The sequence below is a fragment of the Tamandua tetradactyla genome, chromosome 14 (assembly GCF_023851605.1).
Source record: "Tamandua tetradactyla isolate mTamTet1 chromosome 14, mTamTet1.pri, whole genome shotgun sequence".
In the NCBI taxonomy this organism is placed as follows: domain Eukaryota; kingdom Metazoa; phylum Chordata; class Mammalia; order Pilosa; family Myrmecophagidae; genus Tamandua; species Tamandua tetradactyla.
The window spans coordinates 88,734,735-88,762,240 of record NC_135340.1 but is presented as its reverse complement, the minus strand read 5'-3'; the positions used below and the strand labels follow the sequence as shown (position 1 = coordinate 88,762,240).

Sequence of the window (27,506 nt, the reverse complement as noted above, 5' to 3'; positions counted from 1 at the left end):
AATATATCATACCACTGCCTTCTCACCTGCATGGTGCCAGTCCAAACTCAGTCTTAAGTGATTTCCCTTGTATGTAGTAAATTGTTGTTTTTCTTGCCACTTTCAGGATTTTCTACTTCTCTTCAGCATTTCACAGACTGATTAGTGTGTGTCTTGGGGTAGGCCTATTTGGATTTATTCTACTGGGAGTTTGTTTGACTTCTTTGATTAGCATGTTTAAGTCTTTTATAAAAGTTGGGAAGTTTTCCCCATTATATTCTCCACTAATCTTCCTAACCCTTTACTCTTGTCCTTCTAGGACAACCTTAATTCTTACATTTGTGTGCTTTCCTTTGTCTATATCATTTCCCTGAGATCCAATTCAAAATTTTCCATTTTTTTTGTCATTTGTGCTTTTATATATTCAAAATCAGTTTTCCTGTACTTTAGTTCACTTATTCTTTCTTCTGCCTCTTCAAATCTGCAGTTGTATGTCTCTGGTATATATATATATATATGTATTTTTTTTTTGAAATATGCATTTATTTGAAGTTTTGACCTAACATAGTGGGTTAAAGTTTTGACAGTATTTACTTTGCTGCATTTGATTCTAAAAGAGCTGTATTTGAAGCTATGTTGCTGACCAAATTTACCGTATTTCTGTAACTGTCTCTTGTACTTACAAATCTTTATTTATAAACCTTTATAAATAAAAATCTATATTATAATGCATTGGGATATAAAATAGCTACAAAACAAGCTGCAACCCTATAACTACCCAATGGTAGAAGTCTGTAGAGTTAATATATTTGGATAAATAACTCAAGTCAGCAGCAAAGTGGTTAAACATTTGTGATTTGATTTTATCTCGGCATGGAATGTGGTTGGGGTGTCCCACTTCCAACAGCTGTTTGCTGAGTTAAGGCTTCAGTGTTTACTCAGTGTTGAATGAAGCAGCCTGGTTATCAGATGGGATTGCTTCCCCAGATTGTCGTTTTTTTCAGTCAGATCATGGTCCTAGTGGTCCCTGTTCCCACCTTCTTCCTCAGGACGTCCACCAGCCTTTCCACCTCAGGGACTTTTTCATTGGCCACTTGAGAGGCCTCTGTGTCATGGTGAAGCTGTAATTCCATGTTTGCCCGCTCTGTCAGAGCTTGTTGCAGTTGGATAGCCTGTTCCCCATTTTGTTGTTGAGTGAGGGAAACAACGTTCTCTCTGTTTTTTAAAGCTTCTTTATAAGTATTAAGAGTGTGGTTAAACTGATCGTTCAGATTTTCTTCTTGGGATGAAGATTTGTGCAAACTCTAGTAAACACGAAGTGTCTGGATTTCTTCTAGTTTTTTGTATTGTTGAACTGCAGTTTCTCTAGCTTGTTGCATAGATAACAGCTTTGCCTTCAGAGCATGTTCTTGATTGTTTTCAGCAGTCAGATGTCTCATGTTGTTTGCTGAAGTCTGGTTCTGCTCTTTCAGATAATGAAGCTCCTGCTCTAGGTGTTTGCACTGAGACAAAGCAGCATTCCATTCTTCTATCACTGCATTCATTTCTTCTGCAGTTATTCTCTTTTTACATTCTTTGGTCTTATTGATTCTATCCACAACTATAGTTCCATTCTGCTGAATAGCTATCCCTGTGTCTACGTTGTTTATTCTGTTCAGTAATTCCTGTAATGTCATATAATTTTCTTCAGTGTTAATATTTTCTAGCACTTTTAGAGACATTTCCATATGCTTGACTCTTGCAATAGCGTCACCCCTCTCTCCTCATTGGCTAATTGCGGTCTAGACATAATAGATCCTCACATTCCCTCTGTGCAAAATACACTTCTTCAACCAGAACTGATGTCTTTTCAGCAATTTTAGCTTCAGTTGCTTTCTCTTGGAGTTCCAGCTTAAGCTTTAGTTTTCTCTGTTCTTTATATTCTATTGTCACTTTTTCTTGATGCATTTTATTGCTTATTCTGAGAATGTCCAATTCTTTTAGAAGTGCTACTGTCTTCTCTTTATTTAAGTCTGAACTAATTTGACAAGGAATCAGGAATTTGTAATGCAAATCATTATTTCTATGCTCCATAAGGTTGGGTTTTTCAGTAGCGCAATAAGCTGTTTCATCATTTGGATAAGAACTGATGACCTGAGAATTCCTTGATCATCTGCCCTGGCAGTTCTGCATCCTCATATGTGGCTTCATTAACTAATTCCCTGAATATCTGATGCATGCTTTCAGCAGAATTCATAGTCAGTAGCTCATCTGGTTGCGTACTTTTGTTTTTCCCTATATGGATTATACCTTTTGACCATTCCTCCATTTGTACTTCTGTTCTTGTTTGCTCTGGCAATGTTTCTGGATTTTGCTCCAATATTTGAAGGTTTCGAGTACGCCCCATCACCCCAGGCTGCAAACATCCCTTGGGTGTATCTTCCGAGCGGCCCCTTCTCCGGGGAGGCTGAGACCGGAAATTCCAGGGCAGTTCAATGCCCACTCTACCCTTCTTTGGCAGCCCCATCCTCCCAGCCACCCACTTACCTCTCTGGTATATTTTTGATTTGGCCTACAGCATCTTTAATCTCCATGTTTTCTGCTCTTTTTCTGTTTATTCTTTGATACCTCTTTATGCACTTCTAGTGTCTTCTTGATCTCCTTTTTGTTATTAGCCGTCCCACTGATTATATTTAGCAAAGTTATGTGTACATCTTTGATTAGTTGTTGCAAAGTGTGTGTCTCCTCTCATGTTTTAATTTGGTCATTAGACTGGGCTGTATCTTGTCTGTATTTGCATATGATTAGTGGTCTTCTGTTGTCTTCACGGCTTGTAAATATCTTGATAGGATTACTTTGAATGTTGATTTCCTTCAGTAGTCTAAAGCTTTGTATTTGCGGGATGGGTATGGAAAAGGATGTGGGGCAATGGGAGGGACACAACAGTGCCTTAACAGATTGCAAGTACAGGCAAATGAATGGATCAGGGACTCTATGCTGGTGTTGCCTTGTCCCTGTCTCCCAGTCCATGCACTCCTGACGGCTCTGGGCCTCTGTCTGGAAATGGACTCACTAGGCTCTTTGCATTAGCTGACCAGTTCTCTGTGTCTCAGTTCTTCTGCTTTTTCAACCAGGGCCTCCCTATGTGGTGTAGAAGACCCTCCCAGGTCACTTACACCCTGGAATCGCTCTACTGGTCTTTTTTCTGTCCCTTCTCTAGCTGTTGTTTGGAACAAGGGTGAACTTGACCTGTTTTATTCCAGTTTCCTGGAAGTGATTCCTCATTTTTTGAAAGATGTTTTTTTTTTTCTGGATATAGAATTCTTTGAGGGCAATTTTTTGCTTTCAACCCTTTATGTGTTCTCACTGCCTTCTTGGCTATATGATTTCTGATGAGAAATGGGCACTTAATCTTATCGAGGCTCTCTTGTTTATGTGCCACTTTGTTCTCTTACAGCTTTAAGAATTCTGTCTTTGTCATTCAACAGTTTGATTAGAACATAGCATGGCATGTATGTGTATAATCCTGTCTTTCATTAAATGTGAGACGTTTTCAGCTATTGTTTCTTTGAATCCAGCTAGTGTTAGGACAGAGCATTCCTTCAATGCTGGAACTAACAAAAAGGGAAAAAGAAAGAGGTCACATTTGCCAGTTTTTGCAGATGATCTGCTTTCCTTCAGGGCTTATCCATACAGTCAATTTAGAGAACAGCTTAAGGGCAAAGCAAAGGAGCCTCCTTGATCCTTTCTGGTCATGACATGTTGCCCTAGGAATTCACCTGTCTCCTCTTCCCTAGGAAACAGTTTCCTTAGAGTCCTGGTTACTGCAGTGTATGTCCTGCAGTCAGCAGTCCTTTGGTCCGGGCAGCATGACTTGACTGCTGTCCCACAGCGTTCTGAGAGTTTGGTGAGCTGCCTTCTACCCATAGGGCATGTTCTGAGATGTCTTCAAGCCACCACCAGACATATTAGGTCAGATACACATCCTCCCAGCATGCAGATGAGGGTTATTCTGCCCACTCCCGAATGGAACCAGGTATCTGCACTGGAAGCATGGTCTGACTCCGCACTGAGCCCCTGAGGGGTGAGGCAGATGCCAGCCAAGGCACCTGGTGATCCTTCCACTTTTAAGTGGTTTTTTTCTTGAATTGGCACTTGCCTTATAACTGTGGTCCTTTAACTGGTTTTCTGGAGCTTTAAGAAGGATGTTTCTGCCAGTTCTTGCTGGTCATTCAAAGCTTTTTTTTTTTTTTGAGGGATGAAGCCCTGAAGGGTCTTACTCTGTCCATTGATCAGGTTGTCTAATATAATTTTAACTTTTGTATAATTTTAATTCCAGAAAGCTTACATCTGACCATACTCATCAATAAATGACAGTACTAGCTCACTCTTTATTAAGTTTCAGGTGTTTGATTAGGGAATTAAACACATGTAAAATTTTTGATGAGAAGAATGCTTTTTAGGGTCCACTGGCTGGTTTCCAAGGTATGAATATTTTTACATGCTGATTTTTTTTTTCATTTTATTAGGATTGGCTTTTTTCTTTCTTCTCTTTTCAGTCTCCTTTTTCTCTTCTCTCTCTCCCACTTTCTCTTCCTCTTTCTTGCTTCTTTCTCTTGCCTATCTTTTGCCTTTCACTTTGCGTTTTCTCTTTCTTCATTCTCTTTTTTCCTGTTTTTTTCTCTTACTTCTCCTCTTTCTTCCTTCTCTTTTCCTCATTCTCTGTCTTGTCCCTCTTTTTTCTTTCTTGTTCCTCTTTATTTTTCTTTCTCTCTTCTTCTCTGCTCCTCTCTTTCTAAAGCACTAGTTCTGTGAATAGGCAAATTGGTTTAATTATTCTTTTGTTTCTAAATTTAAATTGTGTTCTTTTCAGCGTTGTCCATTGGGAAGTACAATATTGAAGGTGAAATTACTTGACATGGGGGAACCAAGAGCTCTGTTGGCCACTGCCCTTTCCCCACCAAGTCTGAGTGATATAGAACGCACCATCCTTCTACTGAAGGAGGTAGGACTATTCAGTGTTTATTGGTGTTGGAAAATGCTAAGGTTTGGCTACTTTGGGTTTTTGGTAGGGGGAACTGAATTCCATAATGTGAGTATCTTTGAGGTATTTTCACTATTGTGAGTATTTTACATTTACTTGCAAAATGTGTATAATGACTAACTTTAAAAAAAATTATTTATTAATTAAAAAAATTTAACAAATGAACTAAAACATTAATATGTGATCATTCCATTCTACATATATAATCAATAATTCACAATATCATCACTTAGTTGCATATTCATCATTTCTTAGAACATTTGCATCAATTCAGAAAAAGAAATACAAAGACAACAGAAAAAGAAATAAAACGAAAACAGAAAAAAAAAAGATTATACATACCATACCCCTTACCCCTCACCTCCATTGACCACTAGCATTTCAAACCAAATTTATTTCAACATTTGTTCCCCCCATCATTTATTTTTCTTCCATATGTTCTACTCGTCTGTTGACAAGGTAGACAAAAGGAGCATCAGACACAAGGCTTTCACAATCACACAGTCACACTATGACTCACTTTTGATTCCAGATTTTGTACATGTGCTCTAGACCAGCGTTGTTAGTGTTCTTTTTCAGATTCACAACCTCTACTCTTGTGCTTCTCCAATGCTTTTCCCCACCCCATGTCTTCTCCAGTTTCAAGCAGCAAGTGGTGGGATAAGAGATGGTAGAGATATAGGATGCGATTCTCCTACTCTTGCTTTACCAGTCTTTTCCTCACTTCTGTCAGAACCCTTTCATTTTGTTCCTCACCCTTAATGTGTTACTGGAAACCCTCCTGCTGCATTAGGATTCTTTGACTCTACACCCCGTGCATATCCTGTTCGACCCTCCACTCTGGGATGTGCTCTTCATAGCCAGTGCCTGCTATGAGGCCTATCCTCATTTATGTACCTTTCACAGGGGCAGGGGCTGTGGACATTCCACTTTGGGCCTTCAAAGTTGGAGTGCTGTTGTTGTGAAGTGTGCTTGGTAAAATTAAGAAAATTATTTTTCTGTACATAGTTTAATAGGTTTCTGTGGTGAGTGGCCACCATAATATGGTAGTTTGATCTTTTATTTAGTTTTGCACGTGCTGTATTTCTTTAATTGTCAGTTAAGTAGACTTTTGTGGGAGTATGCCTGAATGTTACCTCCTGTCATCCAACTTTAATGTATTTTAAGTTCCAGAGAGCAAATAAAATTTTTTTGGGGTAGCATTGACCATTTATAAGACTAAGTATCTTTTAGACTCTTAGTATCAAAATTTGGTTTTCATTTCCTATTTTAACCTCCCTTCCTTTTAAAAAAAAGAATGTGAAGAAGTCACTTCTTGCTAATAGTAGTAATTTATTTCTGAAAGGTTGGAGCACTTGCAGTTAGTGGGCAGAAAGAAGATGAAAACCCCCATGATGGTGAATTGACTTTCTTGGGAAGAGTTTTGGCCCAACTTCCTGTTAATCAGCAACTTGGTAAACTAATAGTCCTTGGGCATGTATTTGGATGTCTAGATGAATGTCTTATTATAGGTAAGTATAAGAACAGAGAAGTATTAGTGAAAAGTTTATGTAATGCCACCCTGAAAATCTTAACATTATCTTTGTTTTTTCTATTATTAGCGGCAGCTCTTTCTTTGAAGAATTTTTTTGCAATGCCTTTTAGACAGCATCTTGATGGATATAGGTATTCAGTTCAGTATTCCTATTTAAAATGTCATTTTGTTTTAACACTGTCAGATAACACTTTCTGTTGTCTGTTTATAGGAACAAAGTGAATTTCTCTGGAAATAGTAAGAGTGACTGTATTGCACTTATTGAGGCATTTAAAGTAAGTTTTCTGTTACACAAACTCTGACAGCAGCTACCACAGATTGTTAGTAAATGTTCATACTGTAAAACTATGATGTAGAAAGAAAATGTTTTCTCTGTAAAAGTTATTTAATTTATTAATGTCTGACCTTAAATAAACTGTTAGAGAAAGAGGGTGGGGATGGGTGTCCAATTTTATGAAGTTGATTGAAACATTAAATTTGTAAATTTTTCTGTGGCCAAAATGTGTTGAAATTGGACTTTAAAAATAGTTGAATTAGCAATAAAGTATTTTGAAACTCTGGGTTATTTATTTTTAGACTTGGCAGGCTTGCAGACAAAGAGGAGAACTGCGGCATCCAAAGGTTGGTTGGCTGTTTCTTTTTTTGTAGATGGCTGTGAGTGGTCAGAGAAGATTCCCTAAGGATTGTTAGTCTCAGTTTAATTGCTGCGTGTGAACCTTGGCTTCAGGTTCCCAGGTCACTGAGACTTTCTGATCGTAGCAGGCCGGGCTATTGCATGGGCTGACCCTTTGCAGGATGTCTTACATGCCCTTATCCTCTACTTGAGAGCACTTCTCAGAAGACTGCTACCTAGGCCTGAAGTTGGGTTGTGCTGCTTGTTTTGTAATGTCAACTTGTATTTATTTTCCTTAAGTGTCAGTAGTCTCTGTGGCTCTGAGTGCTTTTGATAGCTGTGGGTACTTGGTGGGATGTTTTGTGCAAAATTAAGAACCTTGATGCCTTTTCTCTAACTATTTTCAGCTAAGTTTTAAATGACGGTTTAAAAGAAACTTAACCTGTTTGCTTCCGTTTTATTTATTCTTAGCATTTCATCTGTGTTTTGTGGTTTCATGGAAATTATGGTGATGGTGGTTCTCAGCTGAAGAGATTCAGAAGGCTGTTCATAAATCTACATTTGTATTTAAGTTAGCTGTGCCTATATATGTCTTTATTTGATAATTGTGCGAGTTCCCCTTTAAGCTATCTTTTTTTAACCTTTTTATATTGTAAAATATAACATATATACAAAGCAAAGAAAGAAAAAAGCAATAGTTTTCAAAGTACACTTCAACAAGTAGTTACAGGACAGATCCCAGAGTTTATCTTGGGCTACCATACCATCATCTCAGATTTTTCCTTCTAGCTGGTCCTGAATATAGTGTAAGAATTTGAGAATTTTGCCACGCAAAGGAGGACTCCAAGAGACGTTTTTTCATGCAACACGCAAGGGGTTTATTTTCCACACATGTGTGGGGCTCGCTGAACACGCAGGAACAGAGAGCCCCTTGCCTGAGCTTGTAAAAGTTTTTAAAAGGGGTAAGATGAGGGGGGTGGGAGTCGAGCATGGGTCACAGGTGCTGTTTTGCAAAAAGCAGATAAGAGCAGCTTTACAACAAGCACTTTTAACAGTTTCACAGCGAGCATTTCTTGAGCATGAGTCATGGGAGTGGCTATTGCAGATAGCCACAGTTTTACAAGTGATTTAGGCGCAAGGAGTCAGGGGGGGGAAGGGCGAGAAACAGATAACTGCCCTGGGAAAGTCTCGGATTGTTTATTTTCAACCTGATGGGGCCCATAATTCTTTTCTTTATAATTCTTAACTCACACCAAATGCATAGCCATGAATACAAAATGACACAAATGCTTTTGCTGGATATTTCAGAAGCTAAGATATATATAAATAGCTAAATTAAGCAGGAAAAATTAGCTACTGTTAAGCTTTATAAAATTCCTTTTTACATTCCCCACTCCTTTTCGTATATATTTCTAATCTTAGAGATTTTCTGGATTATTTAACACTGAGTACTGTTGTCTGATGAGCATTAGTTTGACATTTCTAATCTGCCCCTGTAAAAACTGTATAATTTTATTTAGAATACATGGTCTTATAGTTATTATTAAAAGTAACACAGTTAAGGGCCCAGCGAGAGCAGATAATAGCGTTGTCAACCAGGGAGACTTAGTAAACCAAGATTCAAACCACCCCTGTTGCGCCTCTCGTTCTTTTTGTCTTTCACGAAGGCGCTCTCTGAGTTTTGTCATGGACTCTTTAACAACACCAGAGTGATCCGCATAGAAACAACACTGTTTTTTTAAAGCTGCACATAGTTTTCCCTTTTTAAGGAAAAGTAAGCCAAGTTCCCGCTTATTTTGCAGAATTACTTCTGAAAGGGAGGTTAGAGAGTGAGACAGATTTTTTTATTTTTTTTTAAGTCTTGATTTATCGCGGCTTGTAATTGACTGGTTTGTTGATTGCTACGTACAATGGCAGCAGTCCCTGTGCCTATACCGGCAGCGACAGTTACCCCCAGAGTGGTAAGATTACAAGGGGTCACTAGAAAAGAAGGCTCCCCTGCTCCTTCCCAAGTTTTTATAGTCTTCTCATCATCCCATCTGGTTATTGTCCATTTCCAAGGCTTATGCGGGTTGGAATTGGGTTCCCCTAGGGGAAGGAGGAGAAGGAGTAGTAACTCTACGAACCCGCAGCTTGAGAGGATTGTCAGTCTTTTCCAGTTTCTACTGGGACTCAGAGGGCAAAGGCGCAGGTTTGAGATGAGACGCATGGATCCAGGATGCGATGCCATCAGCCTTGACTGCGGTGGGGGTGGTCAAGAGTACCTGATACGGTCTTTTCCAGTGAGGTTCAAGAGTCTGGACTTGGTGGCAGCGGACATAGACGAAGTCTCCTACCTGATATTGATGCGGAGTTCTGTTGTCTCCTGGCTGGTAGGAGGTGGAGAGCTGCCGCCACAGGAACCGCTGGGCTTTTTCCAAGGCTCGCAGCTTGTCAAGCAAGGGGGTATGAAGGGAACTATTAATCTCTAGAATGGAGGACATGTCCTTGACTGGAGGTGGTGCTTTATATAAGATTTTATAAGGGGTTAGATTACACAAGAGAGCAGAGGGGGTACTTCTGGCTCTGAACAGGGCATAAGGCAGGAGCATGGTCCAATCTTTCAAGCCAGTCTCTAAAGCTAATTTGGTTAGGGTTTCTTTAATTGTCCTGTTCATTTTTTTACCTGTCCTGAACTTTGGGGTCTGTATGCGCAATGCAATTTCCAATTAATCCCCAATATCCTGGCCACACTCTGACTTACCTGGGCTACAAATGCGGGTCCGTTATCTGACCCTATTACCTTTGGTAGTCCGAACCGGGGAAAAATTTCTTCTATAATCTTCTTGACTACGACCTGGGCTGTTTTTCTCTTAGTTGGGTAGGCTTCAACCCATCCTGAAAAGGTGTCTATAAAAACTAGTAAGTATTTAAGTCTATATTTTGTAGGTTTAATTTCAGTAAAGTCGACTTCCCAGAACTGCCTAGGTTGAGTTCCCTTTAGTCTTTTTCCGTTAGGAGCTTTGGTGGGGTAGGCGTTCACAATTTGACACGCCTGACATTTTCTAGCTACGCGATCTGCCAGCTTTTCTTTTTTGAGGCTGTCAGAGGGTACAATTCCCTCTGGTCTTGCAGGAGCTGCTGTAGTTTCCCTGTCCCCAGGTGAGTGAGCTGGTGGACTTGCTGTATGTAAGCTAGGGCTTCCGATTCTCCTAGGGGTGCAACTTCAGATAGTGTTTCAGGGGGTTGCTGGGTTTTCTTTGGTTACTAGGACCAAGTCTACAGGGTCCTTTACTGCTGCCGCTTTTGCTTTTTCATCTGCTTGCTTATTACCCAGGGTTATTGGGTCAGAGCCTCTTTGTGTTTGATTTTTTTTTTTTACCAGCTGAGGTTAATAGCCCTCTTTGTTGGTAAATTGCCCCATGTACGTGGGCAGTAGCAAAGGCAGAACGGCTATCTGTATAGATAGTTGCTCGCTTTTCTTTTGCTAATTTTAGAGCTTTTGTGAGGGCAATTAGTTCAGCCTTTTGGGCAGATGTTCCCTCCGGGAGGCTAGATGATTAAATAACTTTTGTCCCACTGACTACCACCGCTCACGCTCGTCTCTTACTGTGTTGGAGAAAGCTGCTTCCATCCGAAAACTAGGTTACTTCCGAGTTAGGCAATGATTGGTCTTTTAAGTCTCTGCGGATTCCGGTTTCTTCAGCTAATATCTCTTGGCAAGTGTGCTGCACAGGTCCCGCGGTCTCGTCCGGGAGCAGGGTAGCGGGGTTTAAAGCTGACGGGGTCCCGCAAGTCACCCTGTCCTTGTCTAGGAGGATGCTCTGATAGTGGGTAATTCTGGCATTTGACATCCATCTATCTGGAGGCTGGTGGATTATGCTTTCCAGGGCGTGAGGGGCTATTATGGTCAGCTTCTGTCCTAGAGTGAGTTTGTCTGCGTCTTTTGCCAGGAAGGCAGCTGCCGCCATGGCTTTGAGACAGCGTGGCCATCCACTGGCAACTGAATTTAATCGCTTGGACAGATAGGCTACCTGTCTTTTCCAGGGGCCTAAAGCCTGTTAGGACCCCTCTAGCCACGCCTCTCCTTTCTTCTATGTAGAGCGTGAAAGGTTTATTCACGTCTGGGAGGGTTAAAGCTGGAGCTGACAGGAGCGCTTTCTTAATGCTGTCGAAGGCTTCCTGCTGGGCTATTCTCCACTGGAAATCAGCGCTCCTTTTGAGCAAGGGGAATAATGGGGCAGCAAGGGCTGCAAACCTTGGGATTCATAACCGGCAGAATCCCGCTGTCCCTAAGAATTCTCGTAGCTGCTTTTGGGTCGTGGGCGGGGGTATTTGTGTTACAGTTTTCTTTCTAGCTTCAGTGAGCCATCGCTTTTCATTCTTAAGAGTATATCTCAGGAAGATTACTTCCCTTTTACAGATTTGGGCTTTTTTGGCTGAGGCTCGGTTCCCCAGTGCGGCTAGCTCACTTAACAGTTTTTGGGTCCCATACTCACAGTCCTCCTTGGTGTCTGCTGCTAACAGTAAGTCGTCCACATATTGTAGCAAGGTGACTCTGGGATGCTGACTTCTGAAGGAGCTTAAGTCTCTATGAAGAGCTTCATCAAAAATGGTGGGGGAGTTTTTGAACCCCTGGGGCAAACGTGCCCAAGTCAGTTGGTTTGAGGATCCCGTCTCTGGATAGATCCACTTAAAAGCGAACAAGGGTTGACTGTCCTTATGCAAGGGCAGGCAGAAGAAAGCAATTTTTTTTTAGATCAAGCACAGTATACTAAGTCTTTTCAGGATGGAGAGTGCTGAGCAGGTTATAGGGATTTGGCACAGTAGGATGTATGTCCTGCACTCTGCTATTTACTTCCCGTAAGTCTTGCACCGGTCTATAGTCTCTAGTCTCTGGCTTTTTGACTGGCAATAAGGGAGTGTTCCAGGCTGATTGACAGGGCTTAAGTACTCCCAAGCCAAGGAATTTCTCTATATGGGGCTTGATTCCTTCCTGGGCTTCCTTGCTTAAGTAGTATTGTTTTACCTGAATTGGAGAGGTGGTGGGCTTTAGGGTCACTACTACTGGGGGCTGATTGACCGCCAACCCTAACCCGGCAACTTCTGCCCAGGAATTAGGGAATTCTTCAAGCCAGGCTTGAGGAATAGAACTGCGGAGCTGTTCTGGTTTTATATACAGCTGATATTCTTCTTCGACTGGCAAGGTGAGGGCAGTTATTACAGGTTGGCTTACTAGCGGGTTTAAAAATTTCACCTTTTGCCCCTTAGGATTGAAGGTGATTCTCGCCCTTAGTTTAGTTAACAAGTCTCTTCCCATAAGCGGGGCAGGGCACTCAGGGATAACTAGGAAGGAGTGTTGAAGCTTCCCCTTCCCCAGGTCCATGGTTCTTTTGGTAGTCCAGGTGCAGTAGCGACTGCCATTTGCTCCCCGCACCAAGGACTTTTTTGTAGAGAGCGGGCCTGTAGGTTCTTGGAGGGCCGATATTACTGCTCCCATGTCGACTCCAAAATTAATTGGTACCCCCTCCACATTAAATTTTACCCTGAGCTCGGGGAGGGGTCCCAAGCCCTGACTCCCCTAGTCTTCACTTTCTAGAGCCAACGTGGCCGGTTGTTGCCAATTTGGGGGCTTAGTACCCCTCCGTTTTTTCGGACAGTTTTTGGCCCAGTGCCCAGTTTCTTTGCAGTAGGCGCACTGGTCTGGACTAAGAGGGGTACGATAACGCCGACCAAGGGATTTTTTTTAGCTTGTCCTCTACTTTCAGTGTTTTTTTCATCTACTGTGGCCAGGATTTTTGTTAATTCTTTCATTCTCCTTTTCTCTCTTACCAACTCTTTTTCCTCTCTCTTTTATAAAACATTTTTTTTTTCAGCTTCTTTGATTAAATCTCGCAAGGCTAGGTCCTGCAACCCGTCTAAGTGCTGCAGCTTGCGTCTAATGTCTGGAGCTGATTGGCCGATAAAGGCTATGGCCACTGAGGCTCTTTGATCTTCTGATTGAGGGTCAAATGGAGTATACCTACGGTATGCTTTCATTAGTTTTTCTAAAAAGACTGAGGGCGATTCGTCCTCTCCCTGAATAACCCCTCTTACCTTGGCCAAATTGGTGGGCCGGCATGCGGCTGCTCGGAGACCCGCTACTAGAGTCTGGCGATAGATGGACAGATGCTCCTTACTTTCAGAGGTGTTCGGGTCCCAGTTAGGGCGGCGCAGCGGGAACCGATCATCGATGATATGCTGGAGTTGGGTGGGTCTCCCGTCTTGTCCAGGAACTTGCTTCCTGGCTTCCGGTAGGATTCGATCTCACTCCTCCGTGGTGAAGAGAGTCCCCAGGAGTTGTTGACAATCATCTCAAGTGGGCTGGTGAGTGAACATAAGGGACTCCACCAATCCAGTCAGCCTAGTGGGAGCCTCGGAAAAAGGAGGGTTATTATTTTTTCAGTTATATAAGTCAGAGGAGGAAAAGGGCCAGTATTGTAGAGCAGGCATTTCTCCCCCATGTCCATCATCCACTGGAGGCCCGTGCGGTCTGAGGGGGAGAGTGACCGCCACATCAGATGGGCTTAGTGCTCGTCTGCTTCGTGTACTATGTGCCAGTCCTGGTTCATCTGGGATAGTCTGTTGGTGAACCTGCGAAGAGGAAATGGAAGAGAGCGGGGAGAGAGAACTAGAGGAGGGAGAAGGTGAGCTGAGAGAAGGGGGGTCCTGTACCGGAGCTGAAGGGTAGGGAGGAGGGGAAGAAGGACCTGCGTCGAAGAGGAGTAGATCCGATTGGGATTCCGGTAGGACTGCAGGAGGTAAGGAAGGATAGAGTTTCTGAGCTTGAGAAGGACCCGGCTCCTTGATTGGAAGTACAGAGGGAGAGTCATGTTGACCAAGAGGAGTAAGAAACGGCTTTACCCATGGAGGTGGATTTTCACACAGGTCCTGCCAAACCATGATGTAGGGCTGCTGGTCCGGGTGGCCATACGGGTCAGGGCGGAAGATGACTGACTTGACGGCCCAAATCAAGGGTAGATGAAAAGCTCCTTCCCGAGGCCATTCCACGTTAAAAGAGGGCCACCCGGCCGAGCAGAATGTCTGCTATTTGCCTTTCTTTACAATAAAAGATAGATTCTGACCTCTTTCCCTGACCTCCGACCAGTGTCTTAAGGTCAGAGAAAGTGGAGTCGACATTCCCTGACCCATCTTCGGTAAAACAAAAACAATTCCCAACACACAAATACAGACAGACACACACAGAGCCGGCACACCACGTTTACACAGTTTCAGAGACACAGCTCAGACTGGCCTGATGACTATGATCGAGTTTCCCCCTGTCAGAAGGAAAACAGAATCAGAGTCGGCCCTGTAGGAATCCTCCAGGCGTCCCCGGAGGTCCCCCAATCCCGAGGCGTCCCTCGGGAGAGTGACCTGCAACCCCGGACACGTCTGTCGGTTGCGGTCGGGGAGTGCTCACGCGACTCTCCGACAGTCACTGCCAGTCTGACAGACTAAGCGATCGCACCTCAGACAAAAAGGCCTCACTTACCCCGAGAGAAAGAGCTGTTGGAGCCTCCCCTTACGAAGAGCCGATCTCGGTGGAACCTCCAAATGTAAGAATTTGAGAATTTTGCCACGCAAAGGAGGACTCCAAGAGACGTTCTTTCATGCAACACGCAAGGGGTTTATTTTCCACACATGTGTGGGGCTCGCTGAACACGCAGGAACAGAGAGCCCCTTGCCTGAGCTTGTAAAAGTTTTTAAAAGGGGTAAGATGAGGGGGGTGGGAGTCGAGCATGGGTCACAGGTGCTGTTTTGCAAAAAGCAGATAAGAGCAGCTTTACAACAAGCACTTTTAACAGTTTCACAGCGAGCATTTCTTGAGCATGAGTCATGGGAGTGGCTATTGCAGATAGCCACAGTTTTACAAGTGATTTAGGCGCAAGGAGTCAGGGGGGGGAAGGGCGAGAAACAGATAACTGCCCTGGGAAAGTCTCGGATTGTTTATTTTCAACCTGATGGGGCCCATAATTCTTTTCTTTATAATTCTTAACTCACACCAAATGCATAGCCATGAATACAAAATGACACAAATGCTTTTGCTGGATATTTCAGAAGCTAAGATATATATAAATAGCTAAATTAAGCAGGAAAAATTAGCTACTGTTAAGCTTTATAAAATTCCTTTTTACAATAGGAGGCTAGAGAACATAAATTTTTTTTTTATCATCACAATTGACTTTTTTTCCTTCTTTTTTTTGTGGAAAATAACATATATACAAAACTATAAATTTCAAAGCACAGCACCACATTTAGTTGTAGAGCATATTCCAGAGTTTGACATGGGTTACAATTCCACAATTTTAGGTTTTTACTTCTAGCTGCTCTAAAATACTGGAGACTAAAAGAGGTATCAATTTAATGATTCAGCATTCGTATTCATTTATAAATCCTATCTTCTCTGTATAACTCCACCATCACCTTTGACCTTTCTATCCCTCTCTTTAGAGGTATTTGGGCTATGGCAATTCTGAATTTTTCATATTAGAAGAGTCTGTCACTAATATGGGGTAGGGAGATGAAACTGAGAGGCTGAGAGGTTTCAGAACTTATCTGGACCAGGGACCCATCTAGAGGTTGTAGGTTTCTGGAAAGTTACTCTAGTGCCTGGATCCCTTGTGGAATCTTATATATTGTCCTAGGTGTTCTTTAGGATTGGCTGAAATGGTCCTGGTTGGGGGTTGGCAGGTTGTGATAGGTAGCAAGGTCTACCTGAAGTTTGTGTAGGAGCAACCACCCGAGAAGGCTCTCGTCTCTGTTTGAACTCTCTCTCTGCCACTGTTACTGTATTAATTACACTTCTTTTCCCCCTTTTGGTCAGGATGGAATTGCTGATCCCATGGTGCGAGGTCTGGATTCATCCCTAGGAGTCGTTTCCCACATCTCCTGGGAGACTTTCCATAACCCTTGTATGTTATGTCCCATGTAGAGGGGAAGGCAGTGATTTCACTTGCAGAGTTGGACTTAGAGAGAGTGAGGTCACATTTGAGCAACAAAAGAGATACTCCATATATAACACTTAGGCATGCCTATAGGTAGTCTAAGCTTCTCCGCTACCTACACAAGCTTCACAAGAGTAGGCCATGTGATCGAGGGAATGACCTATTCATTTGGGTGTCCCTAAAAAATTTTTTTTAATTTAATTTATTTTATTTTTTTAAATACCAAAAAACACAAAGCAAATGCAGACATTCCTGTTTTGATCATTCCGTTCTGCATATATAATCAGTAATTCACAATATCATCACATAGTTGCATATTCATCATCATAATCATTACTTGGAACATTTGCATCTATTCAGAAAAAGAAATAAAATGAAAACAGAAAAAGTTTTATACATACCATACCCCTTACCCCTCCCTTCCATTGATCACTAGCATTTCAAACTAAATTTATTTTAACATTTGTTTCCCCTATTATTTATTTTTATTCCATATGTTCTACTCCTCTGTTGACAAGGTAGATAAAAAGAGCATCAGACACAAGGTTTTCACAATCACACAGTTACATTGTGAAAGCTGTGTCATTATTCAACCATCATCAAGAAACGTGGCTACTGGAACACAGTTCTACATTTTCAGGCAGTTCCCTCCAGCCTCTCCATTACATCTTGAATAACAAGGTGATATCTACTTAAGGCGTAAGAATAACCTCCAGGATAACCTCTCGACTCTGGAATCTCTCAGCCATTGACACTGTCTCATTTCACTCTTCCCCCTTTTGGTCAAGAAGGTTTTCTCAATCCCTTGATGCTGAGTCTCAGCTCATTCTGGGATTTCTGTCCCACGTCGCCAGGAAGATCCGCACCACTGGGAGTCATGTCCCATGTAGACGGGGAGGGTGGTGAGTTTGCTTGTCGTGTTGGCTGGAGAGAGCGGCCACATCTGAGCAACAAAAGAGGTTCTTCTGGGGGTGACTCTTAGGCCTAATTTTAAGTAGGCTTGACTTATCCTTTGTGGTGTTAAGATTTATATGAACAAACCCCAAGACTGGGGGCTCAGCCTATAGCTTTGGTTGTCCACACTGCTTGTGAGAATATCAAGAATTCAACTTGTGGAAGTTGAATTTCTCTCTGTTCTCACCATTCCCTGAAGGGGACTTTGCAAATGCTTTTCCACGCACTGATCAGATCACTCTGGGATTCATTGGGGCATCTCTCTGAACAAACCAACAAAATCTCATGTCCTACCCAAGGTTCCAAGTAGTTATGGTATTCAATTAAGCTATCTACATGAGTTGTATTAGGAAATGCACTAGTGAAAATATAAATTTTGTACCAAATATACATTTTTTGCTTTAGTCTCACATGTAAGTTGAAATTTTAAAGTATTAATTACCATCTATTTTCAGCGCTCTACAGTAATGACATTCCTTTGTTCTTTCTCATGCAAAAATAATTTTTTAAATTTGTACATTAAGTTGCTATTATTATACAGTCTAGGCATTCCTAGATTATACCATCTCAATCTTTATCATCTATCTTTCTTTCTGATTTCATTTATGTCCCCAGCCCTCCTCCCTCTATCATTCTCACATTCAGCTTCATTCAGTGTTTTAACATAATTGTATTATAGTTAGGTAGTATTGTGCTGTCCATTTCTGAGTTTTTATATTTAGTCCTGTTGCACAATCTGTATCCCTTCAGCTCCAATTACCCAGTATCTTACCCTATTTCTATCTTCTGATGGTCTCTGTTACCAACGAAATATTCCAAGTTTACTCACTAATGTCAGTTCATATCAGTGAGACCATACAGTATTTGTCCTTTTGTTTTTGGTTAATCTCACTCAGCATAATGTCCTCAAGGTCCATCCATGGGTGTCCCTAAAATTTGATACAATATCAGGAGATTCCCTGATGGTAAGGTTTAGTAGTTCCATATTCTTTCTCCCATCCCTGAAGGGACTTTGCCAATACTTTTTGATTATCTGCTTAATATACTGTAGAATGTATCCAGGCATTACAGTAATCTATATGGTATTAAAGGACCTCTTTCTTATTCTGTGGTCCCTGTGTTTCATTTGTTCAAATGAGCTATACAGATAGGTTGAATTAGCTTATGCACTGCAGAAAATTTCAGTTCCGGATTAAATAAACCTTTCTTCCATTGTTCTCAAAGAGTATGTGTGGTTCTAAGAGATAGACACTGTCTTCCTTATCCCTATGTTCTGAATTACTTTAACCCCAACCTGTTCGGCTTTGTTCTTATTTCTGAATATCAGGTTATATATATAAAACAGCCTTTCAAAATCCAGAAATAATAATCACCACTCCAGACTTAATATGTCTGCTCTAACAGCTTACAATCTCGGCCCCTGTTTTCTTATAAGCGTTTTCTAAAGGTGACCATACCATTCTTGTTCTTTTGTTTCTGGCTTATTTTGTCTCACCAAATGTCCCACATGTTCATTCACATCGTTGCATGCCTCACGACTTTGTTTCTTTTTGTAGCAGCAAAACCTTTGTTCATAAGTGTACACTAACGTTTGCCAATCTGTTTCAGCCACCTGCATTCATTGGGTATCATGAATAGGGCCCAAAGTCCACAGTCTGTCAGTATTCTCAATTTTAGATAATTTCATTGTTCCCAAGAGAAAGAAAACCAACAGACACATCCTTACCAAATAGGAAATCTAAACCTCCTCTTAACTCTTGTCCCCCCTCCCATTATTTACCTCTGCTGTTGCTGTGGTAGTGCTGATGGTTTCCTTTTGAACATAGCTCATAGCATGCAATAGCAATTTTCCCCCATATCCTGGGCTTAAACACATTTTGTACAAGAATCATATCTTTGAAGTGATTCTTGTGAGAACTTATTCATATTTCTAATGTTAATCAGTGGGACATATAGGTCTATACAACCCCTTTCAATCTTGTACATCTTCAATATGGTAATATTACTTATAGACCCATTAGAGAATGACCTTTCTAACTATTCCCTTACATTGGAGTTCAACCTTTTTAGCTAGTGGTTCACCCATCCCTAGCTTCTATGTGTCTCTAAGTCCCCTGTATTCTGTATTATAAACCTCTGGTTATACCTTTATGCTCATCATAAAAGTGGAATCATACAGTATCTATCCTTTTGTGTCTGGCTAATTTCACTCAGCCTTATGTCCTCAAGGCTCATGCATCTTGTCATGTGCTTCAGGACGTCGTTTTGTCTGACTGCTGCATAATATTCCATTGTATGTGTGTTAGTTAGATTCAGTTGTCAACTTGGCCAGGTGAGCATACCTAGTTTTGTTGCTGCGGACATAAGCCAATGGTACGTGAACCTCATCTGTTGCTAATTACACCTGCAGTCAGCTAGGAGGCATGTCTGCTGCAGTGAGTGACCTTTGACTTAATTGGCTGGTGCTTAAATGAGAGAACGCAATGTAGCATGGCCTAGCAGCTCAGCATTCCTCATCTCAGCACTTGCAGCTCAGCCCAGGTCTTTGGAGATGCAAAAAAAGTCACCCCGGGGAAAGTTGTTGGAACCCAGGGGCCTGGAGAGAAGACCAGCAGAGACTATCCTGTGCCTTCCACATAAGAAAGAACCTCAGTGGAAAGTTAGCTGCCTTTCCTCTGAAGAACCAACAAAATAAATCCCCTTTTATTAAAAGCCAATCCATGTCTGGTGTGTTGCATTCTGGCAGCTAGCAAACTAGAACAGTATGTATATACCACATTTTGTTGATCCACTCAACTGTTGAAGGGCATTTGGTTATTTTCATCCTTTGGCAGTTGTGAATAATGCTGTTTTGAATATTGGTGTGCAAATGTCTGTGTTGTTGCTTTCAGCTATTCTTGGTGTATACCAAGTAGTGCTATTGCTGGGTTATAGGGCACCTCAATATTTAGTTTCCTAAACAACTGCCAAATGGCCTTCCATAGTGGCTGCACCATTATACATTCCCATCAGCAGTGCATAAGTGTCCCATTTTCCCCACATCCTCTCCAACATTTATAGTTTCCTGTTTGTTTAATAGCAGTCATTCTTGTAGGTGTGAGGTGGTATTTCATTTGTAGTCTTGATCTGCATTTCCCATATAGCCAGTGAAAATGAGCATCTTTTCATGTGCTTTTGAGCCTTCTGTATTTGCTCTTCATAAAAATGTCTATTCATATCTTTAGCCCGTTTTATAATTGGGTTGTTTGTCCTTTTGTTGTTGAGTTGTATGATTTCTTTATATATATATACAGGAAATCAAACCTTTGCCCAATATGTAATTTTCAAATATTTTCTCCCATTGAGTTGGCTGCCTCTTCACCTTTTTCATAAAGTCTTTTGAGGTGTAGAGGCATTTGATTTTGAGGAGTTCCCATTTATCTATTTTTTCTTTTGTTGATTGTGCTTTGGATGTAAAGTTTAGAAAGCTACCTCCTATTACTAGGTCTTGAAGATATTTCTCTACAGTTTCTTTTAGACACTTTATGGTGCTAGTTCTTATAATTAGATGTTTGATCCACTTTAGTTAATTTTTATGTAGGGTGCAATATAGGGACCCTCTTTCATTCTTTTGGCTATTGATACCTGGTTCCTTTTTGCCCAGTTATGGAAAAGACTATTTTGTCCAAGTTCAGAGGATTTAGGGGCCTTGTCAAAAATCAGTTGACCCCCGCCCCTCCTGGCCTGTCTCTGGGCGCTGTGTGTTTGCCTCTGGGGCAGGTGGCTCCAGGGCCGAGGTCAGCCCAGGGGTCAACTATGGGATGAAACCCGACCTCCCAACTTTCGGAGACTCTGCCCAAGGGAAGAACCCAGAAAGAGTAATGGCTACTGAACAGGGGGAAGCAAGGTCTCAGGTGTCCGTAACCTTCAAGGACGTGGCTGTGCTCTTTACTCGGGATGAGTGAAAAAAGCTCGATCCTTCTCAGAGAAACTTGTACCAGGATGTGATGCTGGAGAACTACAGGAATATGATCTCAGTGGGACTCCCATTTTCCAAACCAAAAGTGATCTCCCTGTTGCAGCAAGGAGAAGAGCCATGGAAGTTAGAGAAAGAAAGTCCTGGAGGCTCCTCTCTAGAATGGAGGAACAGTCAACTCGAACACAAGACTCATTTCAGGGACTGGTAATGACAAGATCCAAAAGGAATGGACCTTGGGACTTTAAATCAGAAAAGCCCTACATATATGAAAATAGATGAGAAAAACTGGATAGAAAGGAAAAAATTCTCACTGTAGAAAGAAGCTATAGAAATATTGAATTTGGCCGAAAGTTAAGCCTAAAAGCCAGTCCCTGATAGACAACAGATAGTTCCTAGGGGAAAAAACACTGCCAAAATGTGAAATACAAGGAAATACCTTCAAACAGAATTCAAACTTACTTAACCATCCAAAAATCAATGCAACAGAAAAATGGTATAAATGCAATATGTGTGAGAAGACCTTCATTAATAATTCATCCCGTATAAACATGAAAAAAACCACAGTGGAGAGAAATTATTTAAATGTAAAGAATGTTTGAAAGCATTCCAGCAAAGTTCAGCTCTAATTCAGCATCAAATAACTCATACTGGAGAGAAACCCTATGTGTGTAAACAATGTGGGAAATCCTTCACTTGTAGTACATCTGTTTATAAACATCTAAGAACCCATACTGTGGAGGAATCTTATAGATGTAAAGAATGTGGCAAATCCTTAAGCTGAAGGTCAGGCCTTTTTATACATCAAAAAATCCATGCTGGTGAAATCCCTATAAATATAATCCTGGTAGGAAGTCATCTAGTTGCAGCATATACCTTCCTGGATGTCAAAGAATTCATTCCGGAAATAAGTCCTATTCATGTAATGAATGTGGCAACACTTTTAAGTCTAGTTCATCCCTTCATTGTCATCAGAGAATTCACAATGGAGAGAAACCTTTTAAATGTAGTGAATGTGGGAGAGCCTTCAGCAAACATGAAAGAATTCACTCTGGAGAAAAGCCCTATAGATGTAGTGAATGTGGTAAAGGTTTCACTTCTATTTCACAACTTAATAGATACCGAATAATTCATACTGATAAGTTTTATAGTTGTAATGAATGTGGTAAAACCTTAAGTTCCTGCTCAACACTTATTCATGAGAGAATTCATACCGGAGAGAAACCATGTAAATGTAAAGTATGTGGAAAAGCCTTCAGACAAAGTTCAGCTCTCATTCAGCATCAGAGAATGCATACTGGAGAAAGACCGTATAAATGTAATGAATGTGGGAAAACATTCAGGTGTAACTCATCCCTTAGTAATCACCAGAGAATTCATAATGTAGAGAAACCATATCGATGTGAAGAATGTGGGATGTTTTTTGGCCAAAGTTCAGTTCTTATTCAACATCGCAGAATTCATATAGGAGAGAAACTCTTTAAATGTCATACATGTGGGAAAACTTTTACACAAAGTTCATCACATGTTGCACATCAGAGAATTCATACTGGACAGAAACCCTATGAATGTAATACGTGTGGGAAATTTTTCAACCACAGGTTATCCCTGACTAATCATTATAAAATTCATACAGAATGCAACTATGTGATGATATTGTGAATTACTGATTATATGTGTAGAACAGAATGATAAAAAATTACGAATGTTTGTGTTTGGTGTTTTTTGGTATTTTAAAAAAAATTAGAAATGAAAAAAACACACCATGCAATGAAAAACAAAACAAAACAAAACAAAATTCATGTATGAGAAGACCCCTAGAGGATAGATTTCCATATGCAAAAGCCTTAAACCAGAGCTCATTAGAGAATACATAGTCATAATGATGTAATAAATTTAATGGCTATGAGAAAACTTTTCTATAGGAATTAGTTCTCATCAAATACTAAATTCCAGGGAAACCTTGACTACGAAATAAATATGAGGAAAGTATTCACATCTGTCAGGCATTTAACATGAGATGAAGAAATCACAACAGGAGACATTAACTTTGGGTGTTTGTAAAATAAGTTTTTTTTTTTTGTCTCCCTTTCTACAGCAGTATACGTTTGATGTGATATGTGACCCTCATAAACATCTGGGTGGGTGGGGATGTTTGTATTGAATTTCTCACTAGAAAAACATCAAACCGTATAGACTGGTAATATATTTTTTATAAAATTTTAATAGCATACAAAAAGGATTGTTTAAACTACATTTTTAGAGGAAAGGACCAAATAAAAGATAAAAACGAACTGTTAACTACCTCTCAATCTCTGGGGTTTGTCCTTTTCATTACCTGATGTCAAACTGTGTGCATGGATTTCACTTAAAAAATATAATAAAGATCTGTTCTCTTCAAAAAAAGAAAAAATTGGTTGACCATAGATTTGGTGATCTATGTATGCCCTGTCAATTCAATTCCATCGGTCAGTGCTTCTATCTTTGTGCCAATACCATGTTGTTTTGACCACTGTGGCTTTATAATAGGTTTTAAAGTCAGGGATTGTTATTCCTCCCACTTTGTTGTTATTCCTTTTTAGGGTGCTTTTAGCTGTTTGGAATCTCTTTCCTTTCCATATGAATTTGGTAGTTAGCTTTTCCAAATCTTCAAAGTAGGTTGTTGGAATTTTGATTGGTACTGTGTTGAGTCTGTAGATCAATTTGAGGAGAATTGACATCTTAACTATGTTTGGCCTTCCTATCCATGAGCAGGAAATGTCTTTCCACGTATTTAGATCTCCTTTGATGTCTTTTAGCAGTGTTAGTAGTTTTCCGTGTACAAGTCCATTATGTCCCTAGTTAAGTTCATTCCTAAGTACTTGATTTTTTCTTTGTCTTTTTTTTTTTTTTGCATGGGCAGGCACTGGGAATCTAAAATGGGTCTCTGGCATGGCAGGTGAGAAATCTGCCACTGAGCCACTGTCACACCACCTAGTACTTGATTCTTTTAGTTTCTATTTTGAATGGAATTTTTTCCTTAACTGACTCCTCAGCTAGGTCATTGCTTGTGTATAGAAATGTTACTGATTTTTGCACATTAATTTTATATCCCACCACCTTGTTGAATTTAATTAGTTCAAGTAACTTTGCTATAGATTTCTCAGGATCTTCCAAGTGTAGTATGGTATCATCTGCAAATAGTGAGAGTTTTATGTCTTCCTTTCCAATTTTGATGCCTTTTATTTCTTTGTCCTGCCTGATTGCTCTAGCTAGAACTTCTAGCACAATGTTGAATAATAGTGGTAACAGTGGGCATCCTTGTCTTGTTCCCAGTCTTAGGGGGACGTCTTTCAGCTCTCTCCATTGAGTATGATGCTGGCTATTGGGTTTTCATATATTCCCTTTATCATATTGAGGTAGTTATCTTTGATTCCTATGTTTGGAGTGTTTTTATCTGAAAGGGATGCTGAGTTTTTCAAATGCTTTTTCAGCATCAATTGAGATATCATGTGAGTTTTCCCTTTCAAATTGTTAAGGTGCTGTGTTATATTAATTGGTTTTCTTGCTTTGAACCATCCTTGCATTCCTGGTATAAACCCCACTTGGTCATGGTGTATAATTCTTTTAGTGTGTTGTTGGATTCAGTTTGCTAATAATCTATTGAGAATTTTTGCATCAATGTTCATTAGAGAGATTGGCCTGTAGTTTTCCTTTCTTATAGCATCTTTACCCAGTTTTGGTATTAAACTGGTATTAGCTTCATGAAATGAGTCAGGTGGAATTCCTTTTTCCTCAGAGTTTTAAAAAAGTTTGAGCAGGATTGGTGTTAGTTCTTTTTGGAATGTTTGGTAAAATTCCCTTCTGAAGCTGTCTGGCCCTGGGCTTTTCTTTTGTTGGAAGATTTTTGATGACTGACTGAATCTCTTTACTTGTGATTGGTTGGTTGAGATCTTCCAATTTCTTCCTGTGTCAGTGTAGCTTGTTTGTGTATCTCCAAGAATTTGTCCATTTCATCCAAGCTGTCTAGTTACTGGCGTATAGTTGTTCATAGTCCTCTTATGATTTCTTTTATTTCTTCAGGATCTGTGGTAACGCACCCCTTCTCATTTCTGATTTTGTTTATCTTGCATCCTCTCTCTTTTTTTCTTTGTCAGTCTTGCTAGTGGTCCATTAATTTTATTGATTTTCTCAAAGAACCAACTTTTGGTTTTATTGATTTTTTCTATTGTTCTTTTGTTCTCCCATTCATTTATCTCTGCTTTAATCTTTTGTTATTTCTCTTCTTCTGTTTGCTTTGGGGTTAGTTTGCTGTTCTTTCTTAAGTTCCTCCATGTGTGCTGTTAAATCCTCAATTTTTACTCTTTCTTGTTTTTCAATATAGGCATTTAGGGCACTAAATTTCCCTTTCAGCACAGCCTTTGCCACATCCCATAGGTTTTGATAAGTTGTATTCTCTTTTTCATTCATCTCCAGATAGCTACTGATTTCTCTTGTGATTTCTTCTTTGAACTGCTGGTTGTTTAAGAGTATGTTGTGTAATCTCTATATATTTGTGAATGATTTCATTCTTTGGTGGTTACTGAGATCCACCTTCATCCCATTGTGATCAGAGGAAGTGCTTTGAATAATTTCAGTGTTTTTAAATTTATAAAGGTCTTTTTTTTGTGCCCTGGCATGTTACCTATCCTGGAGAATGTTCCATGAACACTAGAGAAGAATGTATATCCTTGTGCTTTGGGATGCAGTGACCTACATATGTCTGTTAGGTTTAATTCATTTATCAAGTTATTTAACTTCTCTATTTCCTTGTTCATCTTCTGTCTGGTTGTTCTGTCTGTAAAGGAGAGTGGTGTATTGAAGTGTCCTACCATTACTGTTGAAGCATGTCTCGCTTCCTTCAGTTTTGCCAATGTCTTTCTTATGTGCTTTGGAGTTCCTTGGTGGGGATCATAGGCATTTATGATTGCTGTATCTTCTGGGTGAACTGACCCTTTAATTAGTATATAGTGCCCTTCTCTGTCTCTTATGATATCTTTACATTTAAAGTCTATTTTATCTGTTATTGGTATAGCTACTCCTGCTTTCTTGTGATTACAATTTGCATGGAACATCTTTTTCCATCCTTTTACTTTCATTCTATCTGTATCCTTGAGTCTAAGATGTGTCTCTTGTAAGCAGCATATAACCGGATTATGTTTCTTAATCCATTCTGCCAATCTGTTTCTTTTAATTGTAAATTTAGTCTGTTAACATTCAGAGTTACTACTGAAAAGGTATTTCTTGAATCCACCATCTTATCTTTTTTATTTTATTTGTGAGATCTAGATATTCTGTTGCCTCTTTCTCTTTGTATTCTTTAAATCACCCTTGTGCTCTTCAATTCTGTGCCCTTCTCCAGACCGCCCTCTCCTGTCTTTTTTTCAGCTGGAAGAACTCTTTTAGTATTTCTTGTAGGGCCATTCTCCTGTTGAGAAATTCTTTCAGGACTTCTTTTCTGTGAAAACTTTAATCTCTCCCTCAGTTTTGAAGGACATTTTGGCTGGGTACAGAATTCTTGGCTGAAAGTCTATCTCTTTCAGGATCTTGAATATATCATACCACTGTTTTCTCATCTCCAGGGTCCTAGTTGAGTAGTCTGAACTCAGTCTTATTTGGTTTCCCTTGTATGTAGTGAATTGTTTTTCTCTTGCCGCTTTCAGGATTTACTGCTTCTCTTCAGCATTTGACAGACTGATTAGTATGTGTCTTGGGGAAGGCCTATTTGTATTTATTCTGTTTGGAGTTTGTTGGGATTCTTTGACTAGCATGTTTGTGTCCTTTATGAGGGTTGGGCAGTTTTCCCCGATTATATCCTCAACTACTCTTCCTAGCCCTTTACGCTCCTCTCTTCTCCTTCTGGGACACCAGTGATTCTTACGTTTGTGCGCTTTGTTTTGTTTATCTTTCCCTGAAATCCAATTCAAATTTTTCCATCTTTTTTGCCATTTGCTGTTTTGAGTCTTTTAAGTCAGTTATCCTGTCCTCCTTATCACTTATTCTTTCTTCTGTCTCTTCAGATCTGGTGTTGTATGCCTCTAGTATGTTTTTTATTTGGTCAGTAGAGTCTTTAATCTCCATGATATCCACTGTTTTTTAATTATTCTTTCAAGTTCCTCTTTGTGCTCTTCTACTATCTTCTTGATTTCCTTTATGTCATTTGCTATCCCCCTTATTTCATTAAGTAGTGTTGTATGGACGTCTTTGATTAGTTCTTCCAATGTCTGTGTCTCCTCTGGTGTTTTAATTTGGTCATTAGGCAGGGCTATATCTATCTGCATTGTGATATGCTTAGTGATGTTCTGCTGTCTTCACATCATGTCAATATCATGATTGGTTTACTTTGGGAGTTGATTTCTTTGAGTAGTCTAAGGCCTTGTGTTTGTGGGATGGTTGTACAGAAGGGAGCAGGGTACGGGGTGGGGTGCTCAGTATGGAGATTCATTTGGCAGGTATATGCACAG

At 40.3% G+C, this 27,506-nt stretch overlaps 1 protein-coding gene and 2 pseudogenes across 8 annotated transcripts in view; 2 read left to right on the top strand and 1 right to left on the bottom strand.

Annotated features, from left to right (window-relative positions):
• The window catches only part of TDRD9 (tudor domain containing 9), a 231,751-nt gene that overhangs the window by 136,022 nt on the left and 68,223 nt on the right, over positions 1 to 27,506 (top strand). For 5 of the 8 annotated variants that reach the window (XR_013162468.1, XM_077128398.1, XM_077128397.1 and 2 more), the window contains 5 exons: positions 4,832 to 4,963; positions 6,348 to 6,513; positions 6,604 to 6,667; positions 6,748 to 6,811; positions 7,113 to 7,157. Coding sequence is in view for 7 of the 8 variants with exons in the window: in XM_077128398.1 (XP_076984513.1) it covers positions 4,832 to 4,963; positions 6,348 to 6,513; positions 6,604 to 6,667; positions 6,748 to 6,811; positions 7,113 to 7,157 (471 nt within the window). In the remaining variant the exon portion in view is untranslated. Of the gene's footprint in view, positions 1 to 4,831; positions 4,964 to 6,347; positions 6,668 to 6,747; positions 6,812 to 7,112; positions 7,158 to 27,506 lie in introns of all 8 variants that reach the window. The other 3 variants (XM_077128393.1, XM_077128395.1, XM_077128392.1) reach the window with 1 other exon arrangement.
• LOC143655234 (mirror-image polydactyly gene 1 protein pseudogene) lies at positions 984 to 2,302 on the bottom strand (annotated as a pseudogene).
• LOC143655233 (uncharacterized) lies at positions 20,423 to 23,545 on the top strand (annotated as a pseudogene).